Source organism: Halichoerus grypus, chromosome 15, assembly GCF_964656455.1.
Source record: "Halichoerus grypus chromosome 15, mHalGry1.hap1.1, whole genome shotgun sequence".
Lineage (NCBI taxonomy): Eukaryota > Metazoa > Chordata > Mammalia > Carnivora > Phocidae > Halichoerus > Halichoerus grypus.
In genome coordinates this window covers 54,866,749-54,891,110 of record NC_135726.1, presented here as the reverse complement: position 1 = coordinate 54,891,110, position 24,362 = coordinate 54,866,749, and the positions used below count along the sequence as shown (strand labels likewise).

General features: G+C 53.8%; 1 protein-coding gene across 1 annotated transcript; it reads right to left on the bottom strand.

The window, feature by feature from the left end:
- Positions 1 to 882: 882 nt before the first annotated feature.
- MYBPC2 (myosin binding protein C2) lies at positions 883 to 23,082 on the bottom strand. Its single transcript, XM_078063581.1, has 27 exons — positions 23,070 to 23,082; positions 22,191 to 22,280; positions 21,566 to 21,652; positions 21,208 to 21,356; positions 20,673 to 20,790; positions 19,930 to 19,978; positions 19,689 to 19,748; positions 17,405 to 17,598; positions 17,020 to 17,152; positions 15,042 to 15,166; positions 14,858 to 14,963; positions 13,409 to 13,581; positions 11,397 to 11,562; positions 9,902 to 10,008; positions 9,522 to 9,551; positions 8,883 to 9,022; positions 7,659 to 7,818; positions 7,473 to 7,577; positions 6,828 to 7,016; positions 6,274 to 6,408; positions 4,667 to 4,834; positions 4,404 to 4,492; positions 4,117 to 4,312; positions 3,751 to 3,890; positions 2,849 to 3,008; positions 2,543 to 2,679; positions 883 to 1,200 (listed from the first exon to the last, which is right to left on the bottom strand). Exons 1-27 carry the CDS (start codon positions 23,080 to 23,082, stop codon positions 883 to 885), a joined length of 3,537 nt encoding a protein of 1,178 aa, XP_077919707.1.
- Positions 23,083 to 24,362: the final 1,280 nt, after the last annotated feature.

Genomic DNA, 24,362 nt, shown 5'->3' with positions numbered 1-24,362 from the left:
GGGATATTTCTAAGCTGATTCAGTAATTAATAAAGGGGATAGCAAAACATCAGAAATTGGGTCAGCCTGGAAGAGCAGTGTTCAGAATGACAGCCAGTAAGGCTTGGGGGGTGGTCTCGCTTGTTAAGGGTCTACGGCCACTTCTGTCTTCTGGGCGGTCATCAGGGCCAGGGGGAGTCACAACTGGGGAGGGACAGTGGAAGCCCATATTAGCATCAGTCACATCAGAGGGAATTGGGTAGCAGCCTCTCCAGTGAGCCTTGACTGGCAGTTTGATGGGCTGCAGCAGAGGAGGTGAGGAAAAGCATTCCAGGTAGAGGGAACAGCATGTGCAAAGTCCCAGGGACAAGAGAAAGCACGGCCAGTTTGTCCAACTGCCAACAGCTTGGTGTGGCTGCAACAGTGTTGAGGAAAATGGCCCCCCAGAGCAGGGCATGTGGGAGAAGGTGCAGGACCATGGACACCAGGCAGAGGGGCTTCAGGGCTGCTGGGGAGCCTGGGGAGGGCCACAGGCAAGGGAAGGGCAAGTCAGCGCTGGATAGAGAGCCCCCTAGGGCCCTGTGGGGGGGTGGGATGGAGGGAGACATGGGAGGCAGGGAGGCCAGGGAGGAGGCCAGGCAAGAATTCCAGAGGAAGTGGTGATCAGGGCTGGGGCTGAAGGGTAGAGAGGAGGGACAGAGCTTGGGGAGGAGAGGCATTTTTCTGGGCGCCCGCCCATCTCCCCACATAGGCTAGGCCCACCAGAGCCTTGGTGATCATCTGCCAGCTCTTCTCGATCTCATTCACTTCTTATCTGTCCTTCAACTCCTCTTGGAAAACTTCCTCAGACGACTGCCCCAGCTGGATCAGGTGCTCCATCCCCTACAATGCCCTGTGCACATGTCACCCTGCATCGTTCTTGTTGGGGTCTGAATCCGCCTTCCTCATTACACGCCTAGGGGCCCCGGGCTGACTCAGCTCTGCGCTCTGGGTAGCTGTGTGAGAGCAGGAGTGAGGGGCAGCCAGGTGCTCACCTCGGACCTCCAGCTTGCACTCGGCCAGTGCCTCCCCCAGCTCATTGACAGCCCTACAGGAGTAAGTCCCCGCGTCAAAGGGGGATGGGCGGCGGATGTTGAGCGTCAGGACTCCCTGGTAGTTGGTCATCAGGAATCTGGGATCTTCGCGGATTTCCATGTCGTTCTTCATCCAGACCACCTTCGGCTGTTGAGCAGAGTGGGAGAAGAGGCCAGCTTAGGGAAGTTTCCTGGATGATGGCAAAGTGGGCTTTGGAAGGCAGATCTGGATTCGATTCTTGGCTGTGCTCCCCCCTAATTTTGACTGGGTGACCCTGAACTCGTCATTTCTCCTCTCTGACCCGCAGTCTCCTCTTTGTGAGAGGAAGAGCTCACTCTCTTTTTTGGCCCACAGAACCCTACATGATTTGGCCCCATTACTCTTCTGCCCTCACCCCATCCTGTCGCTCCCTCCCTCTGCTCCCTCCATACGGGCCTCCTCACTCTTCCTCAAACAGACCCGACAGGCTCCCACCTCAGGACCTTGGCTGTTCCCTCTTCCAATACTGCTCTTCCCTCCTCTTTTCCCCTAATCAGCACCGGCTTATCTTTCAGATCTCTGTTCACACGTCATTTCAGGCCCCTAGGCTGCAGCAGGAATGCCCACTGTATGTTCCCAACTACCCTCCGAGCTCTGACATGCATCCCACCCTTCATGGTTTTATAGTCATTTGCATGACTTCGGATTCACGTTGGTCTCCCCCAACATCCAGGAACTTCCTGTCCAATTCACCAGCACACACAGCCTCTGAAAATGTGTGTTGAAAGAATAAACAGACTGCGAGAGTGAGTGATGTAAATAAGCAAACGGAGTGAATAAATGAGCCAAGTGAATGGATTGGTAGGTGAGTAAATGAGCGGAATGAATAAATGAGTACATTAGTGAATAAAGTGAGTAGATGGAGATGGAGGAGGTGAACTAATGAATCCGCGGTGTGCCCGCGGGGGTGAAGCTGAGAACTTGGAGTTAGACCGGAAGTCGGCCAACTTCAGCTGTAAAGGGCCAGGTAGTCAGTATTTCAGGCCGTGCAGGCTCTGTGGTCTCTGCGGCCTCGGGCAGTACTGAAGCGGGCACAGCCGCGTCCCAATAACGTGCTCATTTAGAGAAACTGGTGGCAAGCAGATGTGGCCCGCGAGCCCTCGTTTGCCGGCCCTGGTCCCGGTGAACCACTGGAGCTCAAGGCTGCAGGTGTCCACATTCCCAACAGCGGTCGGGAAACCGGACGGAGCAGAAGATGCGGGGAGCCCCGGAGGTTCAGACGTCCTCCCAACTCCCGCCAAAGTTTTCTGTTTCCGAGGGAAGCCAGAGTGTAATGATCTGAGGCTCGGGCTCTGATCGAAGGGGCGAGAGACAGGAAGTGGGTGGAAAGTGAGTAAATCCCATGAACAGAAGAGAGAGAAGTCGGGGGGGGAAAGAGGTGGTGTGGCTGCATCTGGGTGAAGATTTCCCTCTAGGGTCACGTGCACACATGCACGCACGCACACGGCACCTTTGGGTGGCCTCTGACCGCACAGTTGAGAGCTGCAGTGTAACCAGCCACGACCACCCGGTCTGGTAGAGGCGTAAGGAACTTGGGAGGTGTTCGGAAGTCACGCTCCTTGTACTCACGCGGCCGGAAGGTGATACCTGGCGAAAGCGAGATGCACCTGTCAGGTGACCCATCTGGACTGGCCCCTGACTGCCTCTCCTCTGGCACCAGGTGCCATCAGCTTTGAGTCTGGGGGCGGGGGGAGGAGTCAAGGTAGAACCCCAGCCGAGAGAGGAGACCGGACCCCAGGGAGCGGGGTGGCACTACCGGTCTTGAGGATCCGGGCTGTGTTCTTGGAGACGCCAGGTGAGTCACTGAGCCCACAGATGTTCTCGCTGAAAACGCGGAAGTAGTATTCGTTGCCCACGATGAGGTCAGACACAGTACAGGAGGTTTGCCGGTTGTGTTCGTAGACAGTGAACCACTCCTGGGGGGGCGAGGGGGGGGAGGCAGGGAGGGGCCGGGAGAGTCGGACACAGGGACACAGACACAAGAAGGACCAGGGCATGAGCAAAGCACACCAAAGTATGAGTCCGCTAAGACAACCTGCCGTTCACAGGAGCACTGTTCACAATGGCCCAAAAGGTGGGAACAGCCCAAGCAGATCAATGGAGAAGTAAAACGTGGTAGATCCAAACCACGGACCATCACTCAGCCACGGAAAGGAATGAAGCACTGATCCACACTGCAATGTGGGTGGACCCAGAAAACTCTATGCTGAGTGAAGGAAGCCAGACAACAAGAGGCCACATATTGGATGATCCCATTTATATGAAATGTCCAGAGTAGGTAAATCCATAAAAAGAGGAAGCAGATTAGTGGTCCTGGGGGTTGGGGTGGGGGTGAATGCTTAATGGGTACGAGGTTTCCTTTCGGGGAGATGAAAATGTCTTGGAACTAGATGTGTTGGTGACACAACAGTGGGAATGGACTAAAAGCTTTAAAAACATTAATGCTTAATTTTATGCGAATTTTACCTTAGTTAAAAAAAAGAAAGAAAGAAAACGCATCATGCACCGTATTTCAGCCAAAAAGCTTCCCTCCCAGCCCCAGCCCATGCTCCCAATCTCTCCAAGCCTCGGTTTCCCTTTCCCGGCTGTGAACCGGAAACAATGGCATCTACTCTGACCATCTGGCCCACCCCACCCCGGGCCCTTCTGGGGTCTCACCATGGTTTTCTTGTCGGCTTTCTGGACAAAATACCCTGTGATCTCACTGTTCCCATTATCTCTGGGGGGCTGCCACTCCACCAGCGCGTTAGTGCCCCACACCTCCTTCACCATCACGTTCTCTGCTGGTCCTGCCTTTTCTGGAATGGGGGCGGGGGTTGTCAGACGTCCGGCCCTCGCCTCCTCTCCCCATCTCTGCCCCCCTCACCTGGTCCCCGGATTCTGATATCGCTTAGGCTTTTCCCCACTCCCACTTCCTCGCCTTTTGGCGCCATCCCCGCCTCGCACCCTCTTTTCCATCCCAGTCTCTTCACTTCCCGGTTCCTGGGCCGCAGTGCCTCCCCCCTGCCCCAGCTGGCCGCGCACCCACGACCCGGATGCGGATGGTGGCAGTGTCCTTCATGTTCTCGATCTGCACGGTCAGCTCGTATTCCCCTGAGTCCGAGCGCGCCGCCTGGCGCACGAAGAACACGGTGTCGAAGTCGCTGGTGCGCAGGTGCACGCGGTTGGGGTCCACCGGCGCCCCGCCCTTCGTCCACACCACCTGGGGCCGGGGCTTTCCCTGGGCGGGGGCGGAGGGAAGAGGAGCAGAAAGGTCAGCCCCGGTCTCGCCCTGACCCTGACCCTCTGAGCCCGACCCCAGCTCGGCGCACCTGGAAGGGGATGACGAGGTTGAGGTGTTCCCCCACTTTGCGGATGTAAGTCTGGCGGAGGTGACGCGGCAGCCGGATCTTGGGTTGCTCTGAGGACACAGACACCGGAACCGGGACTCAGTGCTGGGCTGGGGGGCACTCGAGGGAGGGACAGAGAGACAGTGGCAATGACGTTCTCACGGGTGGTCCTAATGATGGCATGGCAAGGGCAGACCAGGTGACGGCAACTTGGTCTTTAGGACAGCGGGCTCAGAGTCACTTACGCACAATCTCCCGGATGGTGACCGCCTGGAACAGGGAGACGGGCTCGCTGCGCCCCGCGATGTTGACCGCCACCACCCGAAACAAGAGTTTTGCTCCGGTGGGGAGATTCTTGACGGTGAAGCCACAGCGCTCGATGGGCTCCGTGTTAGCAGGGACCCAGTCCTCGGCTACAAAAGAGAAGCAACTCTGGGAACTTTTCTAGGAGCCCCTCAGAGGGTTGTCCCTTCCCGTGCCTTGGGACCACCACAATGGACAGCAGCAGCTGACATTTATTAAGCACTTATTATGACCAGGTTGGAAGGGTGGCACACATGTTAGTTAGTTGTTTAATTTCTGCCTCTGTCCTATGTTATCCCCCATTTTAGAGATGGGGAAATCAAGGTTCAGAGGAGTAGGGAATCGGGGGTGGTGGTTAGAGACAGCTTCTGGCTTTCCTGCCTCCTTGGTTTCCATCTTGGGTTTATTGCCATAGGTTGGTGAACCAATGTGGGTCAGACCAACAACCACCGGGGTGAACTCTAACAAGAGTGAAATATCACAGTGGCCTGGCACAGACTGGGGAGGGATGGGCAAGGGCAAGAACGGGGTAAAGAGCACTGGAAAGAGAAAGAGGGAAGAAGCTGACGAGAGTCCAACCATCCATCATTTACATGCATTACCAAATGCAGTCATCACTGTACCCTGTCAAGGAGGCAACTGTCTTCGCCCATTTTTAGATGAAGAAACTGTTAGAAAGTGTAGGGGCAGGATGGGAACCCATGTCTCTCTGACTTTAAGGCCTGGGATACGGTGTTGAGATGATCACGCCCATCTTCCCAATGAGATGACCATGTTGCAGGTATCCCCATAGCCATGGCACTGGGTCTGGCATGGAGTCCAGTGCTCAATACATGTTTGTTCGGTGGAGGATAGAGAGTTGGATGTGTGGAAATATGGATGGATGGATGGATGGATGGATACACAGAAAGATGGAGAGACAGCAGACAGATGGTTAGATGTTTATATAGGGAAATGGATGAATGGAAAGAAGGAAAGGAGGGTGGAAGGGAGGGAGGGAAGAGAGAAGAAAGATGGTAGTGAAGAGATAAATATACAGATGGAAAACATGTTACAGGATAGATGGATAGTTGGTTGAGCCAAAAGATTTTCTGATGGATTACAGATGGTTGGATGGATGACCAATGGTGGGCAAATGGATGGGAAGAAAGCAGGAAGGAGGGAGGGAAGGAAGGAAGGAAGGAAGGAAGGAAGGAAGGACAGATGGGTGGGTGGATGGATGGATAGATGGATGAGAGAAAGAAGGAATATAGGTAGTAGATAAATACAGGGATGATAGATGGATGGATGGATGAAAAGCTATTACTGTATGGAAGATGTGTACAGAGGAAGGAGGATGGGAGGGAGAGAGGGAGGGAGAGAGGACAAGCTGGTCAATGGGGGCCTAGCTTGAGCCACCCCATTCAGGGATTCATGCAAGTAAAATATAGACACAGAACCAGGGCAGCTCTCCTGCACTGCCCTATTTGCAGTCCCATGGATTATACCCCCAACCAGGGCTCTGTGTGAGCCACCGCACCCCCACCCCAGGCCTGATGGGGCCACTCACAGCCCTCCAGGCAGTACTCCACCAGGTACCCATCGATGCCGCCTGCCCCAATCCTATCTGGGGGCCTCCACTTGAGAGTGGTGGTGGTGTCTGTCACGTCTTCCACCATCAGGTGCAAGGGTGCACTCGTGGGCGCTGTGAGAATCCAGGGAAAGGGGAAGTGGAGGTAAATGAGGGGTTGGCGGTCACAGGGAGGGGCAGGGATCAGAGCTGGAGTCACCGATCAGGAAAGGGAGAAATATGGTGGGCCAGAGGTCAGTGAGCCAGGACATGTCATCCTGAGTCATTAAAACAAGATACGTCAAGGGACAGTGAGGTCTCCAGGAGCAGGGAAAAGTGTTAGTCTGATAGGTCAGAGGCCCATGAGGTATTTGGGCAACAGCACAGAGTCTAGGATCATAGAGATTGGTGACTAATGTGCTGGGTCAGTAAGAGGTCAGGAGGTTGGTTAGGGCTGGAGGGTCAAAGGCCAGGTGTAGGGTCAGAGATCAGTGACAGGCAGGGCAGGGGTCGGAGGTGGACAGGGGTTTGGGGAGGGTGCAGAGGAGCATCACCAATAGGCATGAAGGGCTTGGTCTTCATGCTGGGCTGGGAAACGCCGATGGCATTGACAGCAAAGACCCGCATCTCATAGAGGATGCCCTCAATCATCTTGGTGGACTCATAGGTCGTCTCTGTAAAGACCTCAAAGTTCAGCTTCATCCAGCGCTGAGAGCCCTTCTTCTTCCGTTCCAGGAGGTAACCTGGAGCCCCCCCCCCAACAGAGAAGAATGAGTGCTCATGGGGAGGTTATAGGGTCACAAGTCAGTTGGAGCAGTGAGAAGCCATCAAAAGGTCACATGACCCAGAGAGGTCTGAGGCCATGAATCTTGGGTTGGTCTCAGGATCATGGAGTAGTCAGCAGTCACCAATCATGGGGTTGGGGATCAGGAACGGTCATGAGTCATGAATCAGGAGTCAGGGATCACAGAAAACCCTAGGCTGTTGACCAAAGTGAAGACGCCCAGGTTGTTGGGAAGCAAAGAATGAGAGGGAAGACCAAAGGAATTGCAAGATATCAAAGATGGAAAACAGATCTCAGAGGGAGATCACCAAGGATGCTAAGAACTCTTAGAGGCCAAGGGATCGTTGGGGTGGCGGGGAGCTGGGGGAGTAAGAGAGGTCAGAGGTCATGGGGATTCTGGCACACGAGCACTCACCAGTGACTGGCTGCCCCCCGTCATACTTGGGTGGCTCCCAGACAAGAATGGCCCAATCCTCTCCAACAGAGGTGACACGCACAGCCTCCGGGGGGTCTGGGACATCTGTGGGAGGCAAGATGGTCAGGGGGTCGCTCAGGTCCTCAGGGAACCACCCCTCGCTCTCCCTCAGCTCCCTCTGCTCACCTACAACCCTCACGAAGATGGAAGCCACATCCTCGCCCACGGGGTTGGCGACCTTGATGGTGTAGCGGCCCTCGTCTGCTCGGTCGGCACTCTCGATCAAGAAGCTGCTGGTGTCTGTCTGATTCTCGATGCGGATCCTGCCTTCGGTGGCCGTGAACACCTGGACACAGCCACGGGATGGCCTTGCTCCATCTCTCCCCAAGCCCAGACCTGCCTCCGCCCTCCACTGCTCAAAATTCTCCAGCAGCTCCCCATCACCACACAACACAAGGCCTTGGACCTACTGCAAGAGAACCCGTTGGATCTACATCCAGCCTCACCATTCTTCCCTGCTGCCCTCCTTGTCCTCCAAACACCACCCTTAATTAAAATCCCCCAAGATTTGGCATGCAATGCCCTCACCCGCTCCTCTATTTGTTCTACTCTTACTCATCCTTTAGGACTCACCTAGAAGTGGCCTTTTCTGGAAAGCCATCTTGGAAGCCCCCAGCTGAAAGTGATGGCCCTACCCCCTGAAGTCTCATAGTTTCCAGTACCCCCTTTTATCTCAGCCCTGGTCACCCTGGACTGTGACTGCTTGGGCACGCTCTGCCTCCCTCCAACAGTGAAGGCTCCTCATGTTGGTATCCTCAGTGCTATACACAGAGCCCTGCACAGAGGAAGCCTCAGGGGGTATGTTTGTTGACTGAAGGAATGAATGAAGATTGAGTCAAGTCTATCCATTTTACAGACTAGGACTCTGAAGACCAGAGAAGGGAAGAAAAATTGAACTGTCCAGGGCCTGGAACATACAAGATAAAAATATTTGTTGGATGGATGGATGGATGGGTAACTGGATTGTTTGATGGATAAATGGACAAATGGATTAATTAACGGATGAGAAGATGGCCGGATGAACTAAGTAATCACTAAGTTTATGAATGGAAAGATGGGTGGATGGTTGAGTTTTGGATAGCTGGATTGGGTGGCTGACTGACTGATTAATGGATTAATGGATGGATGGATGGATGGATGGATGGATGGAGCACCCACCATGTGGCAGGCCAGTACCATGTGATAGATAAATATAATCTCCAGTCTTCAAAACAACCCTATGAAGAAGGATCATCATTCTCATTTTACAGACAATGAAACTGAAGCTCAGAGAGGGGAAGCCACTTGCCTAAAGTTGCCCAGCAGAGCTGAGAGAGAGAAGTCAGGGCACAGGGGGGAGCCCCACCATACCTCATCTCCCTTCAGCCAGGTGGCAACAGGACGAGGCTCCCCGGTGATGGACACATCAAGCCTCAACTTGTTTCCAGCCACAACCACAATTGAATTCTCTGAGGTCTTCCCTGAGCAGTCCAGGTGGATCTTTGGTGGTTCTAGTGGCAGAGAAGAGATATTGGGGAACTTGGGAGTGGGCAGCTGGGTCATCCCAATCCCCACCAAGGCAAGCTGGGTTCCCCAAGAACTGGGCTCCAACAGCCATAAAAACCCTGGAGTCCTGCCCCCAGCCCCTCTTCCCTCAGACCCAGGAATCCAGACCCTCAGCCCCCTCCTCCCTCAGACCTAGGAGTCCAGACCCTCAGCCCCCTCCTCCCTCAGACCCAGGAGTCCAGACCCTCAGCCCCCTCCTCCCTCAGACCCAGGAGTCCAGACCCTCAGCCCCCTCCTCCCTCAGACCCAGGAGTCCAGACCCTCAGCCCCCTCCTCCCTCAGACCTAGGAGTCCAGACCCTCAGCCCCCTCCTTCCTCAGACCCAGGAGTCCAGACCCTCAGCCCCTCCTCCCTCAGATCCAGGAGTCCTGGCCCCCAGCCCCCTCCTCCCTCAGACCCAGGAGTCCAGACCCTCAGCTTACCACAGCAGCCCCTGGTCCTTACCTTGCTTGGGTACATACTCCACCTTGATTTCTGGAGGACAGAGAAGACAGCTCTGTTAGCTCTAAATCCAGTGGGCCGCTTATCCCACCCTCCCGCCGCAGAGGCTACAGGGAAGGTCTGGCATCACCTAGCAAGGGACCTAGGGGGCTGGGGATGGGTCCAGGCCCATGAGTGCCCTTCCTCCCCGGTGGACACACTTCAGAATATACAGTGCTCTCTCCCTCCATCTTCTCATCTGACACCTCCCATGAGATCAGCAGACGCCTGCTGTCACCCCTAATACACATTAGGGAAACCTAATCCTGAAGGAGGGCATCTGGGCCCTGGGGTCTGGAAGGTGGGTGCTTTGGCCCCTGGGGAACACAGAGGGGCATCCTCACCCAGGAAGTTGAGCTTGGCCGAGAGGGACAGGGCATAGCCATCGGGCACGAATGTGTAGTCTCCCTCATCCTCAGGGCGGACGTCATCAATCACCAGCTTGTGGAACCTAAAGGGTTGGGGGGGACAAGGCAGGGGTCAGGTGGGTCACCCTGAGGATCACCATGGAGAAACACCTTTTTTTTTTTTAAGTTTATTCATTTAAGTAATCTCTACCATCTCAATCTGGGCTCAAAGTCATAACCCAGAGATCGAGAGTCGCACATGTTTCCGAATGAGCCAGACAGCTGCCTGGAGAAACACCCTCTTCAATGCAATCTACGTCCCCATGCCCACCATTTTTTTTTTTTTTTTAATTTGAGAGAGAGAGCACGAGCGGGGGTAGGGGCAGAGGGAGAGGGAGAAGCAGGCTCCCCACTGAGTGTGGAGTCCGAGGCGGGGCTCGATCCCAGGACCCCGAGATCATGACCTGAGCCAAAGGCAGATGCCTTCCACAATGAGCCACCCAGGTGCCACCCCCCCCATGACCACCATTTTTATTCTGGGTTTTGAAACGCTATCATCTGGGTTCAAATCTCAGCTTTGCCACTTATTAACTGTGTGACCTTGGGCAAGTTACCTAAGCTCCCTGTGCATTCAATTTCTTCATCTATAAAATAGATATCATGATAACAATCTACACCAGGGTTGTTGTAAAGCAAGTAAAAATCTCCCTGGCACATAATAAATGCCCTATAAGCGTTAGGATTCATTCTCAGAATTATCGACACCACCGGCAGGCAGGGTTCCTTACACAGAACCCGGAGAAAGCCTACATTCTGCCAAGAGCTATGGTCAGGAAATGCAATCACCACTGTGTTGGGGCACACGTGTGTTCAGGCACGCTGTTCTGGCGTCACGGTGGCTCTCCATATCCCACAGATTACCAGGTGCTTCTCTTACATGTCCCTGTGCTACCTGTTGAATTCCAGTCCCTTGTTTCTCCAGCTAGATGTCTCCCCCACTTTGTAGGAGACTGTTTGCAAATACGGCCACAGGTTCTCCCCTCCCTGTATCCATGCCCCTTGCGATAAGACCTTGCAGCCTGTGGCTTCCTTCGCCCAAGAGACTACGGCAGAGGTGACACGGAGACCATTCCCAGCCCAGGCCACAGAGGCCTTGTTTGCTTCTGCTCTCTCTCGGGATGTCTACTTCTGCCCCATGCATATGCCAGGATAAGATGTCACATGGACCAGAGCGGAGGCAGCCCAGGTGTCCTGGCTGAGGTCCTGACGGAGCCCCAGAAGACCAGCAGAGCAGACCTTCAGCTGACCACAGAGGCCTGAGAAAGGCCATCCTAGATCAGCCAGCCCCCAACCAACCCGCAGACTCATGATTAAATACATCCTTTTCCCTTTAAACCACTAAGTATAGGGATGGTTGTTCCATCAGTATAGCTAACTGATACACACGCCCCCCCCGCCCCACCCCCAGCCACCTCCACAGTCTATTCCGCACCTCCCCACGTGGGAGATGGTGATCCTCTTGCTGGGCCGCACCTCGATCCCATTCTTGTACCACTTGCCTGTCACCTTCTCATCAGACACCTCGCACTTAAACACGGCCTGTTCCGAGGCCTTCACCGTCAGATCCGCAATGTCCTGCAGGACCTCCAGCTGCTTCTCTGGACAGGGAGAGAAGGATATGGGGCCATCACAACTCCAGTCAGCCCACAAATATTTGCAAGCACCTATTCTGTGCCGAGCACTCTTCCAGTCACTGGGGATATAGCTATGAACAACCCAGAAACATCCACTGGCCTTGTGGAGCTCATATTCTAGTGCGGAGACAGTCGGTGAACAGGGAAACACATAAGTGTATAAGAGGGAGTGATGGGGCCCGAAGACAGGGAAGAGTCCATGTGAGAATGCAGAAGAGTCCCCCAGGTAGCGGAAACAGCATGTGCAGAGGCCCTGTGGAGCAGAGCAGGCTTGGTGTGGGAAACAGCGAGGAGACCAGCGTGCAATGATCGAGGCAGACGTAGTAGGAGATGAGATGGGCAGGGGCAGACGGGGCCAGATCACAGACCTTGGGGACCCACAGCAGACTCCAGCGAGGCAGGAATCACTAGAGAGTGTTGCGAAGACGGCTGGGATCTGACTTACTTTTTTTTTTTTTTTTAACAAAATGATGCATTTACATGGTTTAAAAATAAAGGAAATGGGGGTGCCTGGGTGGCTCAGTCGGTTAGGTGTCTGCCTTCAGCTCAAGACATGGTTCCGGCGTCCTGGGCTCGAGCCCTGCAAGCCTCTGTGCTCAGTGGGGGTCTGCTTCTCCCTTTCCCATTCCCCCTGCTTGTGCTCTCTCTCTCTCAAATAAATAAATAAAATCTTTTTTAAAAAATAAAGGAAATGGATTTAGATGTAGAGGGGATATCTCCCACTTACCCACCTCCAATCCTCCCTTCTCCAAGGGCACTATCCATTTAGTCTATCACTATGAAAGCAAACAGGTATATATGTTTTCTCTCCTCCCTCCCTCCCTCCCTTCCTCTCCTCCCCTCCTTGCAAATTGTAACATATTTGCTTTTTCACCTAACAATACGGTATATTGGAAATCCTTCCGTATCAGTACATTTCAAACTGTCCTTTTTTATGGCTACATACGGACATACCATAATTGATTTGGCTCATAAATACCTTAGTTTGGGGTTTGTTTTTTATATTTAAGGAATTATAGACTCACAAGCGTTTGCAAAAGCAGTGCATGGAGTCCCCTGTGGCCTTCAGCCAGCTTCCCCTGGTAGAGAGGGTGACATCTTACATAACAGGAAAGTGACCTGGGCCCTAGAGAGCAGGGTGTGCTCAGTTTCCACCATCTGACTTACATTCTGCAAGGATCACTCTGGCTGGTGTGTGTGAGTGGGGGAGAGGGGCGGCCATGAAAACAGGGCACCCAGTGACCACTGCTGTCGTTCAGGCATGAGGGGTGGAGGCCTGGGGCAAGTGAGGGCAACGGAGGTGGGGAAGAGTGGTCAGATCCTGGATATCCTCTGAGCGGGATGTTGCCAGGACTCGCTGGTAAACTGAATGCAGGGTGGGAGGCCAAGAGAGGAGTCAGGGACAGCTGCAAGATTTGGGGCCTGAGCAATTTTTTTTAAAGGTTTTATTTATTAATTTATCTGAGAAAGAGAGCCGGAGAGGGAGAAGCAGAGGGAGAGGGACAAGCAGACTCCATGCTCAGCACAGAGCCTGACACGGGGCTCAATCCCAGGACCCCGAGAGCATGACCTGAGCTGAAACCAAGAGTTGGACTTTAACCAACTGAGCCACCCAGGCACCCCTGAGCAATTTTTTTAAGTTTATTTATTTAATAAACTCTACCCCCAACTTGGGGCTCGAACCCACGACCCTGAGATCAAGTCACACGTTCTTCCAGCTGAGCCAGCCAGGCACCCCAGGGCCTGAGCAATTTTGAGCTGTGAGAAGCAAGACCTAGTGTGACCCCCGCCCCACCTGGAGGCCCCGTACCTTCCACAATGAGCTCGGCCTCACACTGGCCTCCGTTGGTCAAGACCTGGTAGTGACCCCTATCCTCCAGGGTCACGTCCGAGTAGATGAGAATGTGACGCTTCCCATCCTTTTTGAAGCGGTATTGAGCCTTGAAGGAATCCTCCCGCGTCATTTCCACACCATCTTTCATCCTAGGTGAAGGGCACATGAAGGGGAGAAGTGAGGGACCTGCATAGCCCTGGGTCTGGATATCAGAGGGTGAGGGCCAGAGAGATAGTCCTGAGCAGAGGTCAGGGCTCAGAAGGGTCCCAGGAGGGAGGAGAGATTCAGGTTGGCAGAAGCATCTTGAATAGATGGGTCACAGGTGGGATGGCGAGTCACAGGAAGTCACAGGCCACAGGGAGATGCTGCAAGGTCCCGGCTGGAGGTCAAGGGACACAAAAAGGTCATTGGGAGATGTCAGGGCATGGAGGGAGTCCTGGGGTCCCAGAGAGATGTCAAATATTGTGGCCTCTCTAAATGGTACTTCCCTGCCTGAGAAACTCCTCCCTTCCCACTTCTTTTCTACCTCCTCATCATTCAAATCTCAGCTCCATTGCCACTTCCTCCAGGAAGTCTTCCCTGACCTCCTGAGTCCCTTCTTCCTATTAAAAAGTGGTTATAGCTTCAGTTAGTGCTCCTCTGAAACACTTGCCAAAATAGAACTTTTGTATTTATTCATGTGATGATGTGACTAACGCATGTCTCTGTCTCCTACACATACACCCCAGAAGTTTACCAGATTATAAACTATAAGAGAGTGGGTGACATGTTGATATATTTTCTCCCCATTATACCTCCAATACATTGAAGAGTGCCATCATATAATAGGTACTCAATAAATATCTGTTGGATGGGTGAATAGATGTGGGGATGGATGAATGGATAAGGAGATGGGTGGGTGAGTGGGTGAGTGGATGGATGGGTGGATGGATGGATGGATGGATGGATGGATGGATGGATGGATAGATGGATGAATGGTTGATTGGATAGATGAACCAATGGGATAGATGGGTGGATGGATGGGGTGATGGATGGGTTGATGAATACATGGATGAATGGTTGATTGGACAGATGAACCAATGGGATAGATGGGTGGATGGATGGGGTTGATGGATGGGTTGATGAATACATGGATGGATACATGAGTGGACGGACCAAAGGATGGATGGTTGGTTGAATGGATGAGTAAATGAATCTGAAATAGCAGGGATCAGGAAAAGGACCTGGAAGAAGATGAGATGGGTAGAGGTCAGAAGTTCCAGAAAGAGGTCATGGGTGAAGGTCAGGATTTATAGAGAAAGGCTGAGGTCTCCTGGTGACTACTGGGTAAATTTCCAGAATCTCTAAGAGGGCTCATAAACATCAGAGCTGAGGCAAAGAAGCTGTGGGCACCTGTATGGAGCTCAGGGATCAAAAGTCACTTACCACATGACCTGGGCACCATCTTCTGACACCTCCACTGACATTTCTACCCGGTCACCCACAAACACCTGCTGGTCCTCAAGGGGTTTGACAATCAGGACTGGAGGTTCTGTGAGACATGGAGGGACAGGAGATCAGTAGTTTCAGGACCCGCTCCAGAGCCCCACTCCCCAAATCTCAGCCTCACCTTTGACAAAGACCTCGGTGAAACACTTCTCATCTTTGACAACAACCTCATAAGCAGCATCGTCCGCCAATGTGCACTTGTTGATGGTGAGAATTCGCTTCTTACCAACGTTCTCAAACACGTGCCTGGTGCAAAAATCTTATCTCAGCCTAGAGCCTGGAGGAGATCCCAGCCCTGGGGTAGATCTGCCCACCAGTTCTCAGGGAAGTCACTCCCTCTCCGAGCCAAATTGTGTGGGAGGGGACAGATGGTCTAATTTCTAGTATTTAAGTAACCACAGCGGAAATCCTAACTGCCCCCCCATATCCATCCTTCCCTTCCATTTAGCAGTAGCGCATAGGTACCCACCTAGAGGACAACATTTCCCAGCCTCCTTTGCTGCTGGGATGGTGCACCACTGAACTTGGGCCTATGGAATGTGAGTGGATTCAACATGCATAACTGCTAGGTCATTTTCACCTTTGAGTTGCTTGCTCTGGACTTCTCTCCTTCCCCCTTCCTGTCTGCCAGTCACAGATGTACCCATGACCCAGCTTCAATCTTGCAGATGAGGACAATGCCACAAGAAATGGTGCAGCCAAAAATGTGGAACCTGGGTCCCCAAACAATCTCTAGGAAGAGAGCCAACCTACCAGCCTCAATCAGTTAGAAATACATTTCTCTCTCACTTAAAGTAATGTAACCTAGGGACTCTGTTACAGCAACTTAACCTGTACCTTAACTAACTTAACTTTTTATTTTATCCAACATGCTCCTGATGAGAAACTTAGAAGACACAGCCAGGGTGCCTGGCTAGCTAAGTAGGAAGAGCATGCTGACACTTGATCTTGGAGATCCTGAGTTAGAGTCCCACATTGCATGTAGAGATTACTTAAATAAATAAATAACTTTAAAAATACACACACACACAACCAAGAAAAAAATAATAAAGCTAGAACCCATCCAAGAGATAACTGTTGCAAACATTTTGGCCTCTGTCTTTCCAATCTTTTTATCTATACATACGTAGATTAACATTTTGTGAAGCAGAAATGGGAACCATGCTTCTTCCTATTTGCTAATCTTGACCAGCTTCCCATATTATGTATTTTAGGATCTCTTTTTTAGTGACTACACATTAAAGATTCCTTTAGTAAGGAATCATACATTTTGGTTGTTTTCCATTTTTTGCTAAAATAGCAAATGCTTTAGTGAACATCCTTACAGCTAAATATGCACAACCATGATAATTCTCTTAGGATAAATCCCTCAGAAGTGCCCTTTCAGAGATTTAGCAAGTACCATTCCTACCAGCAGCATTTGTGTACCCATTTCCCTATGTCGTCTCCAGCACTGGGTTTTATCATTTTGGAAAGTCTTTGCCCATTTGGAGAGCAGAAATACTATTATTTATTTGCATTATTATTATTGTTTTGCTGTTATTTGTAAGGTTGAATGTGTATTCCACAGCATATTGGCCATTTGGATTTCTTCTCAACCAAATTCCTATTTTCATTACCTTTGTCAATTTTTTAAAAGATTATTTATTTATTTATTTTTAAAGACTTTATTTATTTATTAGAGAGAGAGAGCATGAGCAGGAGGAGGGGCAGAGGGAGAGGGAGAAGCAGACTTCCCGCTGAGCACGGAGCCCAACTCAGGGCTCGATCCCAGGACCCTGGGATCATGACCTGAGCCAAAGACAGATGCTTAACCAACTGAGCCACCCAGGTGCCCCTAAAGATTTTTTTAAGAGTAACCTCTACACCCAATATGGGGCTTGAACTCATGACCCTGACATCAAGAGTCACAAGCTTTGCCGACTGAGCCAGCCAGGCGCTGCTCCTTTGTCAATTTTTTTTTATTGAGGTATTTGCATTTTTCATATGGATGAGGGAGCGCTCTTTCTGGGTTAAGAGTGGTCAGCCTTATACCTGGGGCCTCTCTGGTACTCAGATCCCCCCCGCCCCCAGCCGAGGGACTGTCCCTCAACACGTACTTGCTACTTGGTTTGATCTCCTGGCCGTTCTTGTACCACTTAAGGGGAAGGTCTGGGTCACTGATCTCCACCACCAACTTGATCTTGTTGCCCCTGTCCACTTGGTAGGCTGGATCCAGCTTCTTCGTGAAGGCTGGAGATTGAGGGATGCAGGGGGCATGGAGCTGAGAGGTTCTCACTGCCCTGGCCGCCCCCAGAGCTGCCACGTCTCCCTTCCCAGACCATGGGCTCTCCAAGGTCAATGTCAGGAAGCCTCCCATGACAACAGGGCTCTATTACTCCTTAGGTTGGGACCTTCAAGAGATAGGTCCAGGATGCAAACATCCAATATCCATGACAATGGGATCCCCCAGCAGGGCCCACCTCCCCTCAGAGCCGTGCTGACCTGCACTCTTCTTGACCTCGACCTTGGCCTTCTTGAGCCGCTTCAGCATGCCCCGGAGGTCAGTGATGCCATACTGGAAGGCGATCTTCTCATACTCGCTCTTCTTTGCCCCTTTCAGGAGCTCCCAAATTTCAGGGGGGATGCCTAGGTCATCATCATCTTTCTTCTTTTTCTTCTCCTCCTCAACCACCTCCCTGAGGGCAGGAAGAGCGGGCAGGGGCCGCGGGGGGGGGGGGGCGGTGGAGGGGCAGTTAGGATTAGAAGGTGAAGTGCTCCCTCCACCTTCACCCACTTGCTGTGCCGCTTTCTCTTTCTGGGCCTGGTGCCCCTTTCCTCTCTGCCTGGGCCATGGCCTCAGCCTCCTCCCTGACCTCCTAGCCTCCATCCTGCCTCTTCCCCTCCAGCCTGTTCCCCACATGGCCCCAGGAGGGTATTCCTAACTTCCACATCAGATGCCACCCTTTCCTTGTTCAAAATTCTTCCATGGGTCCCCCACTGCCATCAGGAGGAAGCCCCAGCAGTTCAGCTGATAGTCATGACCCCACTCACCATGTTATCACCACCCCCACAATCACCCAAGCATGTTACTTGCCTTTCCTGAACCCTCCAGGCCCCTCCTGCCTCCCAGCCTTTGCACAAAATGTTTCCCTGCCCAGATGACCTCTCCCTACTTTCCCTTCTTGTTGGACTCCTCTTCAGACCTAGTGCCAAAGCTCCCTCCTCTGTGAGTCACTCCTGGTCTTCCCAGGCAATGAGTTGCCTTCCCTCTGGGTTCTCACAAGGCCCCTGGGGGACCCTCTCTCTGATAACACTAAACAGTCTTGGTCTCTTTCTATGTCCTGCTGGACCAGACCCATCTCCCCAAACCAATCCATGACTCAATGTCAGGACTGATCTCAGCCCACGGCCTGGTAGATAGGAGGCTTCAGAAGATGGTTGCTGAGTGAGAAAGTAAGTAGATCTCTAGAAAGAAGGAAGGAAGGAAAGGAAGGGAACAAAGAAAGGAGAGATGAGTGGGGAAACAGGGGACATATTAATATTTGGAATGATGTACAGAGCATTGGGTTGGAAATTAATACAGACATGGGTCAAGGCTTGATGGATGGCTAAGGTGATGGATGTGTGGGTCCATGGATGGGTGGGTAGGTGGAGGATGGGTGGCGTGGAGATAGGTGAATGGGTGGATGGAGGATAACTGGGTGAGTGGATGGACTGATGAGTTGGTGGCAAATGGTTGGGTAGGCAATTGATTGGATATGTTGAGGGGAGATGGCCGGGCAGGTGGTTGTCTGGGTAAAGACAAAGAGATGAATCTATCAGTAATGGGATTGTTGTAGATTTGGTTATGGGGATAGATGAATGAGTAGAGGAATGGATGGGTAGACCAGCAGATAATGAATAACCAAGAGAACAGACCAGCCTCATGTTGAACACTATAAAATTGCCAATATCCAATCATTTTTACCTAAAGAACAGCAATTTCATATAGATCAATCAAAGAGAGAGCTATCTGGTTGGATGGGTGTGTCACTAAAGAGGTGAAGAGTTGATAAAGGAATGCCTGGCTCAGTAGGCACGTGGGATAATGGATTCAGTTGGGAGAGAGATGCAGGTGCAGACAGATACACAGGTGGGAAGAAAGATGGATGATAGACAAGATGGGTGATGGTAAGGTGGATAGATGGTGCCTCCATAGGCAGGAAATGGGATTATGGGGTGGGTGGGTGACGGATGAACGGATGGGTTCCTGAATGGGTGGCTGAGTGTAATGGCAGATGAGTGGAGGGACAGGTGGGAAGATGGCGCGTAGATGAATGGATATGTGGGCAGATGGATGGGCAAATGGGCAGGTAGGTGAATGGTTAGATTAGTCAATGGATACATAGGTAGCTGGTTGGATGGACGGATGAGATTGGTGAGTGGATGGGTGGACCCCCCCTCCCCAGAATGGATAGATGGGTATTTGGCTGGGTGAACAGGGGGATGTGCAAGTGAATTAGAGCCTAAGTGAACAGGAAAAATGGCTGTGAGGATGATGGATTGAAGGGTCGGTAGGTAGGTAAACTGGCCAGCAGATGGTTGAGTGGGTGCGGTTGTAGGTAAAGGTGTAGGTAAATGGTGGCTAGGTGGATGGACAGATGGCCAGGTGGGTGGGGAATGGGTAGACGCAGGAGGTTGTAGAGGGGGAAACAGGGAGTCCAGAGCTGGCAGTGGAGCCTCACCCACCATCCTTCTCCTCTTTGAGTCCCATCTCCCCTCTCTAGGCCAGGTGGGGTAGGCTTACCTCTTCTTCAACAGGCCACTGAAATCCAGCTCACCCGCATCTTCTGCCTTCCCTTCACCCCTGTGGCCATTGAGAGGGTGTGTGAACCCCACAGAGGTCCTGTGCCCTCAGGACCTCAGTGTCTCCCCACTCCTCCCTTCTCCCACAGCTCCCCCTCCCAGGGGAGGCACTCCCATAGTCCTTGGCACCAGCAGACACCAGCACCCCCCTCCACCTCTTCCCAGGCTCCAGGATCACTTACGAACGCTTGAAGCTTTCTAGACCCTGCCCAAAGGCATCCTGACGGGGCACTGAGGAGAGGAGATGATGGGACAGAAGGTGAGCTGGAGGCAAGGCCTGATCTAAGACCAAAAGTGCCCCTCCAGGCCTGCACAAGCTCCACCCAGGCCCCCTGTCTTGGATCAGCACACCCTGTCACTTGGACGTGGATACCTGTTGCCCTCGCCGCCGCACCACTCCCAAGTAGCCTGTCCCGCCTCACACTTGGGCCAGCATGCTCTTCTCCCCAGGCATGGGCAACCGCCTTCCCTGTGTCCTCCATATTTAAGCCCCACACATCCTGGGCTGTAGACCCCAGAGCCTGTGCACCTTCAGGGGTCCACACATATTCCCCCAAATCTGCAATAGCCTCCCACCAAGCTTGTGCACCCTCGCCCTAAACCTGGACACCCTCGCTTCCCAAGCCTTTATGGCTACCTTCTCAAGCCTGTGCACTGTGACCCTGGGATCTACTTAACTCACCTTCTCAGCCTTCAAGTGGGCACCCAAAACTCTGCTCCCTCTCACCCCCAAGTCCACACCTCCTCATGGTCTAAGCCCATGGACTATTTTCCCAATTTTGAAGGCCTTGACCCCTGCATCTACTCCCTCCTCCCCAATCTCACCCCCACATCTGTATGCTCTCCTACACCAGACTGAAACATCTGCCCCAGCCCTGCCCCCCCACAACCCTTTGCTCCCCACCCCCCACCCCCTCCAGCGCACCCTCCACATCGATGTTGAAGGCACAGCTATCGCAGAAGTCCTCGGCTTTGACCTCAAGGCGGTAACTCCCGCGGTCCCCCAGGACCACCTTCCCAATGTGCAGCTCCACGGTGTACACCTGGGGGCCGGGGCCAGGGGTGTGGGTGCAGGTGACTCCTCCCCAGCACCACCCCACACCCCCCAGAGCCCAGCTCACATCTCCCTCTCTGGGTCCTCACCCTGATTCCACTGGAGGAGCCAGCTGTCTCTTCCCGTGACTGGACAACCCTTACCCCTGGGGGGCCCCCATCCCTGACCCCTGAGACCTTTCTGGGAATGCACACACCGGTCAAGTGCACCCTGCCCTAGCCCAAACATTCTCCCAGCCTGTCCCCACAATCTCCGCCAAGCAGCCCCGCACAACCTCTCTCCCTAGAGGTCCTGTTTTCCATCTACAGGGGCTCCAGGCCTCAGGCAACAGGCCTTCTGAGAATTGGGGGCTGCACAACCTCCATCCCCAGCCCACATGCCCTCAGTGTCCCCACGGGGTCCTCACATTGCTGGCCGAGTCGTGGGACTCCTTGAAAGAGAATCGGGCCCCGCTCTTGCTGCCCAGCTCCAGCCACTTCCCCTTGAACCACTTGACGGTGGGTTTCCCTGGGAGCTCCTTCCCGTTCACCTTGGCCAAGATCACCGCGTCTTTTCCTGGATGGGGGGTGGGGGATGGGAGGGAGTGGCCAGACAAGAACCATGAGACTCTACAGAGAGGACGGTGAGCTTCTCCCCCCTCAGACCCAGGAGCCCTGGTCCCCAGCCCCCTCCTCCATCTAACCCGGGAGTCCAGACCTCCAGCCCCTCCTCCCTCAGGCCCAGGAGTCCTGGTCCCCAACCCCTCCTCCCTCATCCCCCCTCACCATTCTCCACCGACACAGAGTCTGGCTTCTTCAGGAAAATGCCAGTGGGCTCCTCAGCAGTGGGAGACTGGTCCTCAGGTGGGGCTTCTGCTCAGGAGACAGGATTAGGGGATCTGAGGCAGGCTGGGGAAGGGGCAGCAGGCCACTTAAGGAGTGGGGCTTAGAGCCTGTGAGGGTCCCTCTGCTCAAATGCCAAAGCATGGAGCAAAGTGGCTTCTCCTGACTTGGGAAATACCATGTGTCACCCAGGTGGCTGCATGACCTTGGCCAGTCTCCCCCACCCCTTGGGCCTCAGTTTCCCCATTTGTGAACTGGAGGGAGGTGGACTGGATTGTTTGAATGCGGCTTTGGGGTAGGAGAGGTGTGGAGATAGATTGCGGCATTCAGAGCTGGGCAGAACTCGGAGATGAATCAGCCAGTTGCCGGGGGGCTTGAGGGCCAGGCTGAGGGGCTGGGCTCTAACCTGGAGGCACTGGGGAGCCATGGAGGATTGTGAGCAGGGGAAGGATGGATTAGCTCTGGAGGTAGGACTAAAGGAGAGAGAGCAGGGTGGGTGCAGAGAGGCAAGGGGAGCCTGGAGGATGAAGAGCCAGGTTCTGCAGATCCCACAGGAACATTGTCTCACCTTTGGGGGCCTCTACAGGAGCCTCCTCAGGGGGGGCTTCCTTGGGAGCTGGTTTGGCAGCCTCTTTGCCTTTGGGGGCCTTTTTGGCTACTGCGAGGTAAAAGATGTTCTCAGTTGAGCAAGTGCTCAGTGCTCTCCTCTTCCAAAACCCAGGAGTCCAGGCCCGCCCCCTCCTCCCTCAGATCCAGAAGTCCTGCCCCTTCATGTGTAAATTTATCTGTAATCCTGAGAGTCTGAGCTATCGGGTTTCCCCTTGCCCCAGGCAAGCCATGTCCCATCCACTCAGGCCACCAGGCCCTGACCTTTTGGGTCCTGGGGGTATAATTAGCTCTTTCCCTGGGCTGGAAACCGGACACCTTGTGCTGACCACATCTTTCACCTGCCCTGCCTACTGGCTCCTGGCCCACCAGCACCCCAGCTGCAGTGAGGGCCTGGACCCCCACTCCATAGCCTGGTTGGCCTGATGCCAGCAGTCTGGACACCCCAGGAGGAGGGTCCCTCCCAGGGACTTGCATCTCTTCTGTTCAATTCTTCAGAGAGAGAAAGCAGCATCCCCATGTAAACAAATGCCCCCTGTCCCATTCAAAGAAGAGCATCAAACTGCACATAAAGGGTCACATAAAGGGCCCCTATATGGAGAGGGCCCCCTAATTCCTTCGTGGGGAAGCCCAGATTCCTATAGAATTCCTTATACAGACAAGAGCTCTCCTCACCACAGAGACAGGACTCCCTAATTTCTATACACACAAGGACTCCACTCCCCTACAGAGAAAGGACTCAGTCCTCACTCAGAGAAGCGTCCCGCTCCCTATGAAGAGGACTCCATCCCCAAAGGTAGAGGACCCCAATCACCATGCAAAGACTCCCTGGTCTACGTACACAGCACTCCCATCCCTATGGAGAAAAAGGACTCAAATTCAGAGAATCTTCATCTGCACCCAGAGATGGGCCCCCCCAAATCCCTACAGAGAAAGGAACACCCTCACTGCACAGGGAAGGAGACCCACCCACCCAACACAGATATGGGACCCCCCCCACCCCACACAAGGAAGGGAACCCCTCCCCACACAGAGAACACATCCCATTCTCCCAAACCTACAGAGGAGCCCTTAGCCCCCATTCAGAAAAGGGGAGCGCCTCTCCCCCCAGGGAGGGCAGTCCTGAAAGCCACCTGGTTCTGCCTCAGGCATGTCAGCAGACCTCCTCTCGCTCCTCGCTCGCTCCTCGCTCCTTGGAGGCAGCTTGTCCCTCAGGGCCCTAGGGAGGACAGGTGGGCCCCCAGAGGGAGCTCTTTAAGGAGTCCAGAGACTCCCAGGAGGCTGTGGGAGGCATCAGACTTGCCTCCCCGCCCTCCCTGGCTGCCCCACATTCCTGGGGCGAGTTCTGAAGGGTGAGAAATAACATCTGGACCAGGAGAGATGGCTGAATGCCAGGTCCCTGGGGAGAAGTGGCCTGGGGTTCAGACACCCTGGTCCCAGAAAGGGCGTGCTGGAGGCGAGGACTCCCGCTGAGGGAGCAGGGCCTGGACTTCTGAGTCTGGGGCTCAGATTCTTGGGTCCAGGAAAATGGAGAAGGATGAGGGCCTGGACTCCTACCTCCTAGGAGGCGGGGGAGGAAGGGGCTGGGGTCTAAAATGGGTGAGGGCTCCGAGCCAGAACTCTGCCGTAGGGGCAAAAGGGGAAGACGGTCTAGAAAGCCATTCTTAGTATCTGCAAGTCAGGAGTTTTCGGGAAACCGGAGCTGCGAGGGAGGGTCCGGTTTCCCAGCGTAGGCAGGACGGCTGCGGGGGTGGGGGGAGGTCTCTGTGCCAGCAGGAGGGGCACTGAGGCTCGGGGACTCTCGAGTCCCGCCCCTGGGCGAGAGCACATCCGAAGGCCTGCGGCCCCTGCCACCTGGAACCCCGGATTGGCCGCTGCCCCTCCTGGGACCGAGCCGGCCGGCTCCCCGCGACGGTTCCCGGAGCGGGCGCGGCGGGCACCGGACGCGGGGGAGGGAGCGAGTGCCCCCAGAGGGGCGGGTGGGGAGACCGGGAAGGCCCTGGAGGGCTGCCCGGACGTTGGCGCCCTTCCCAGCAGGGGGACCTGTGGCTTTCAGAATGGGGGTGGTGGTGGCTGGACGCCGGATGGGGGGAGGTGAAGGAGGCCAGAAGGGGGGGATTGGGGGAAGAGAGGG

Excerpts from the sequence above, each read along its gene's own strand:
- MYBPC2 (XM_078063581.1), bottom strand. Across the intron at positions 20,791-21,207 it reads CCCACGACTCGGCCAGCAAT|GTGTACACCGTGGAGCTGCA; the intron begins GTGAGGACCCCG and ends CCCGGCCCCCAG. Across the intron at positions 1,201-2,542 it reads CGGTCAGAGGCCACCCAAAG|CCGAAGGTGGTCTGGATGAA; the intron begins GTGCCGTGTGCG and ends TCTGCTCAACAG.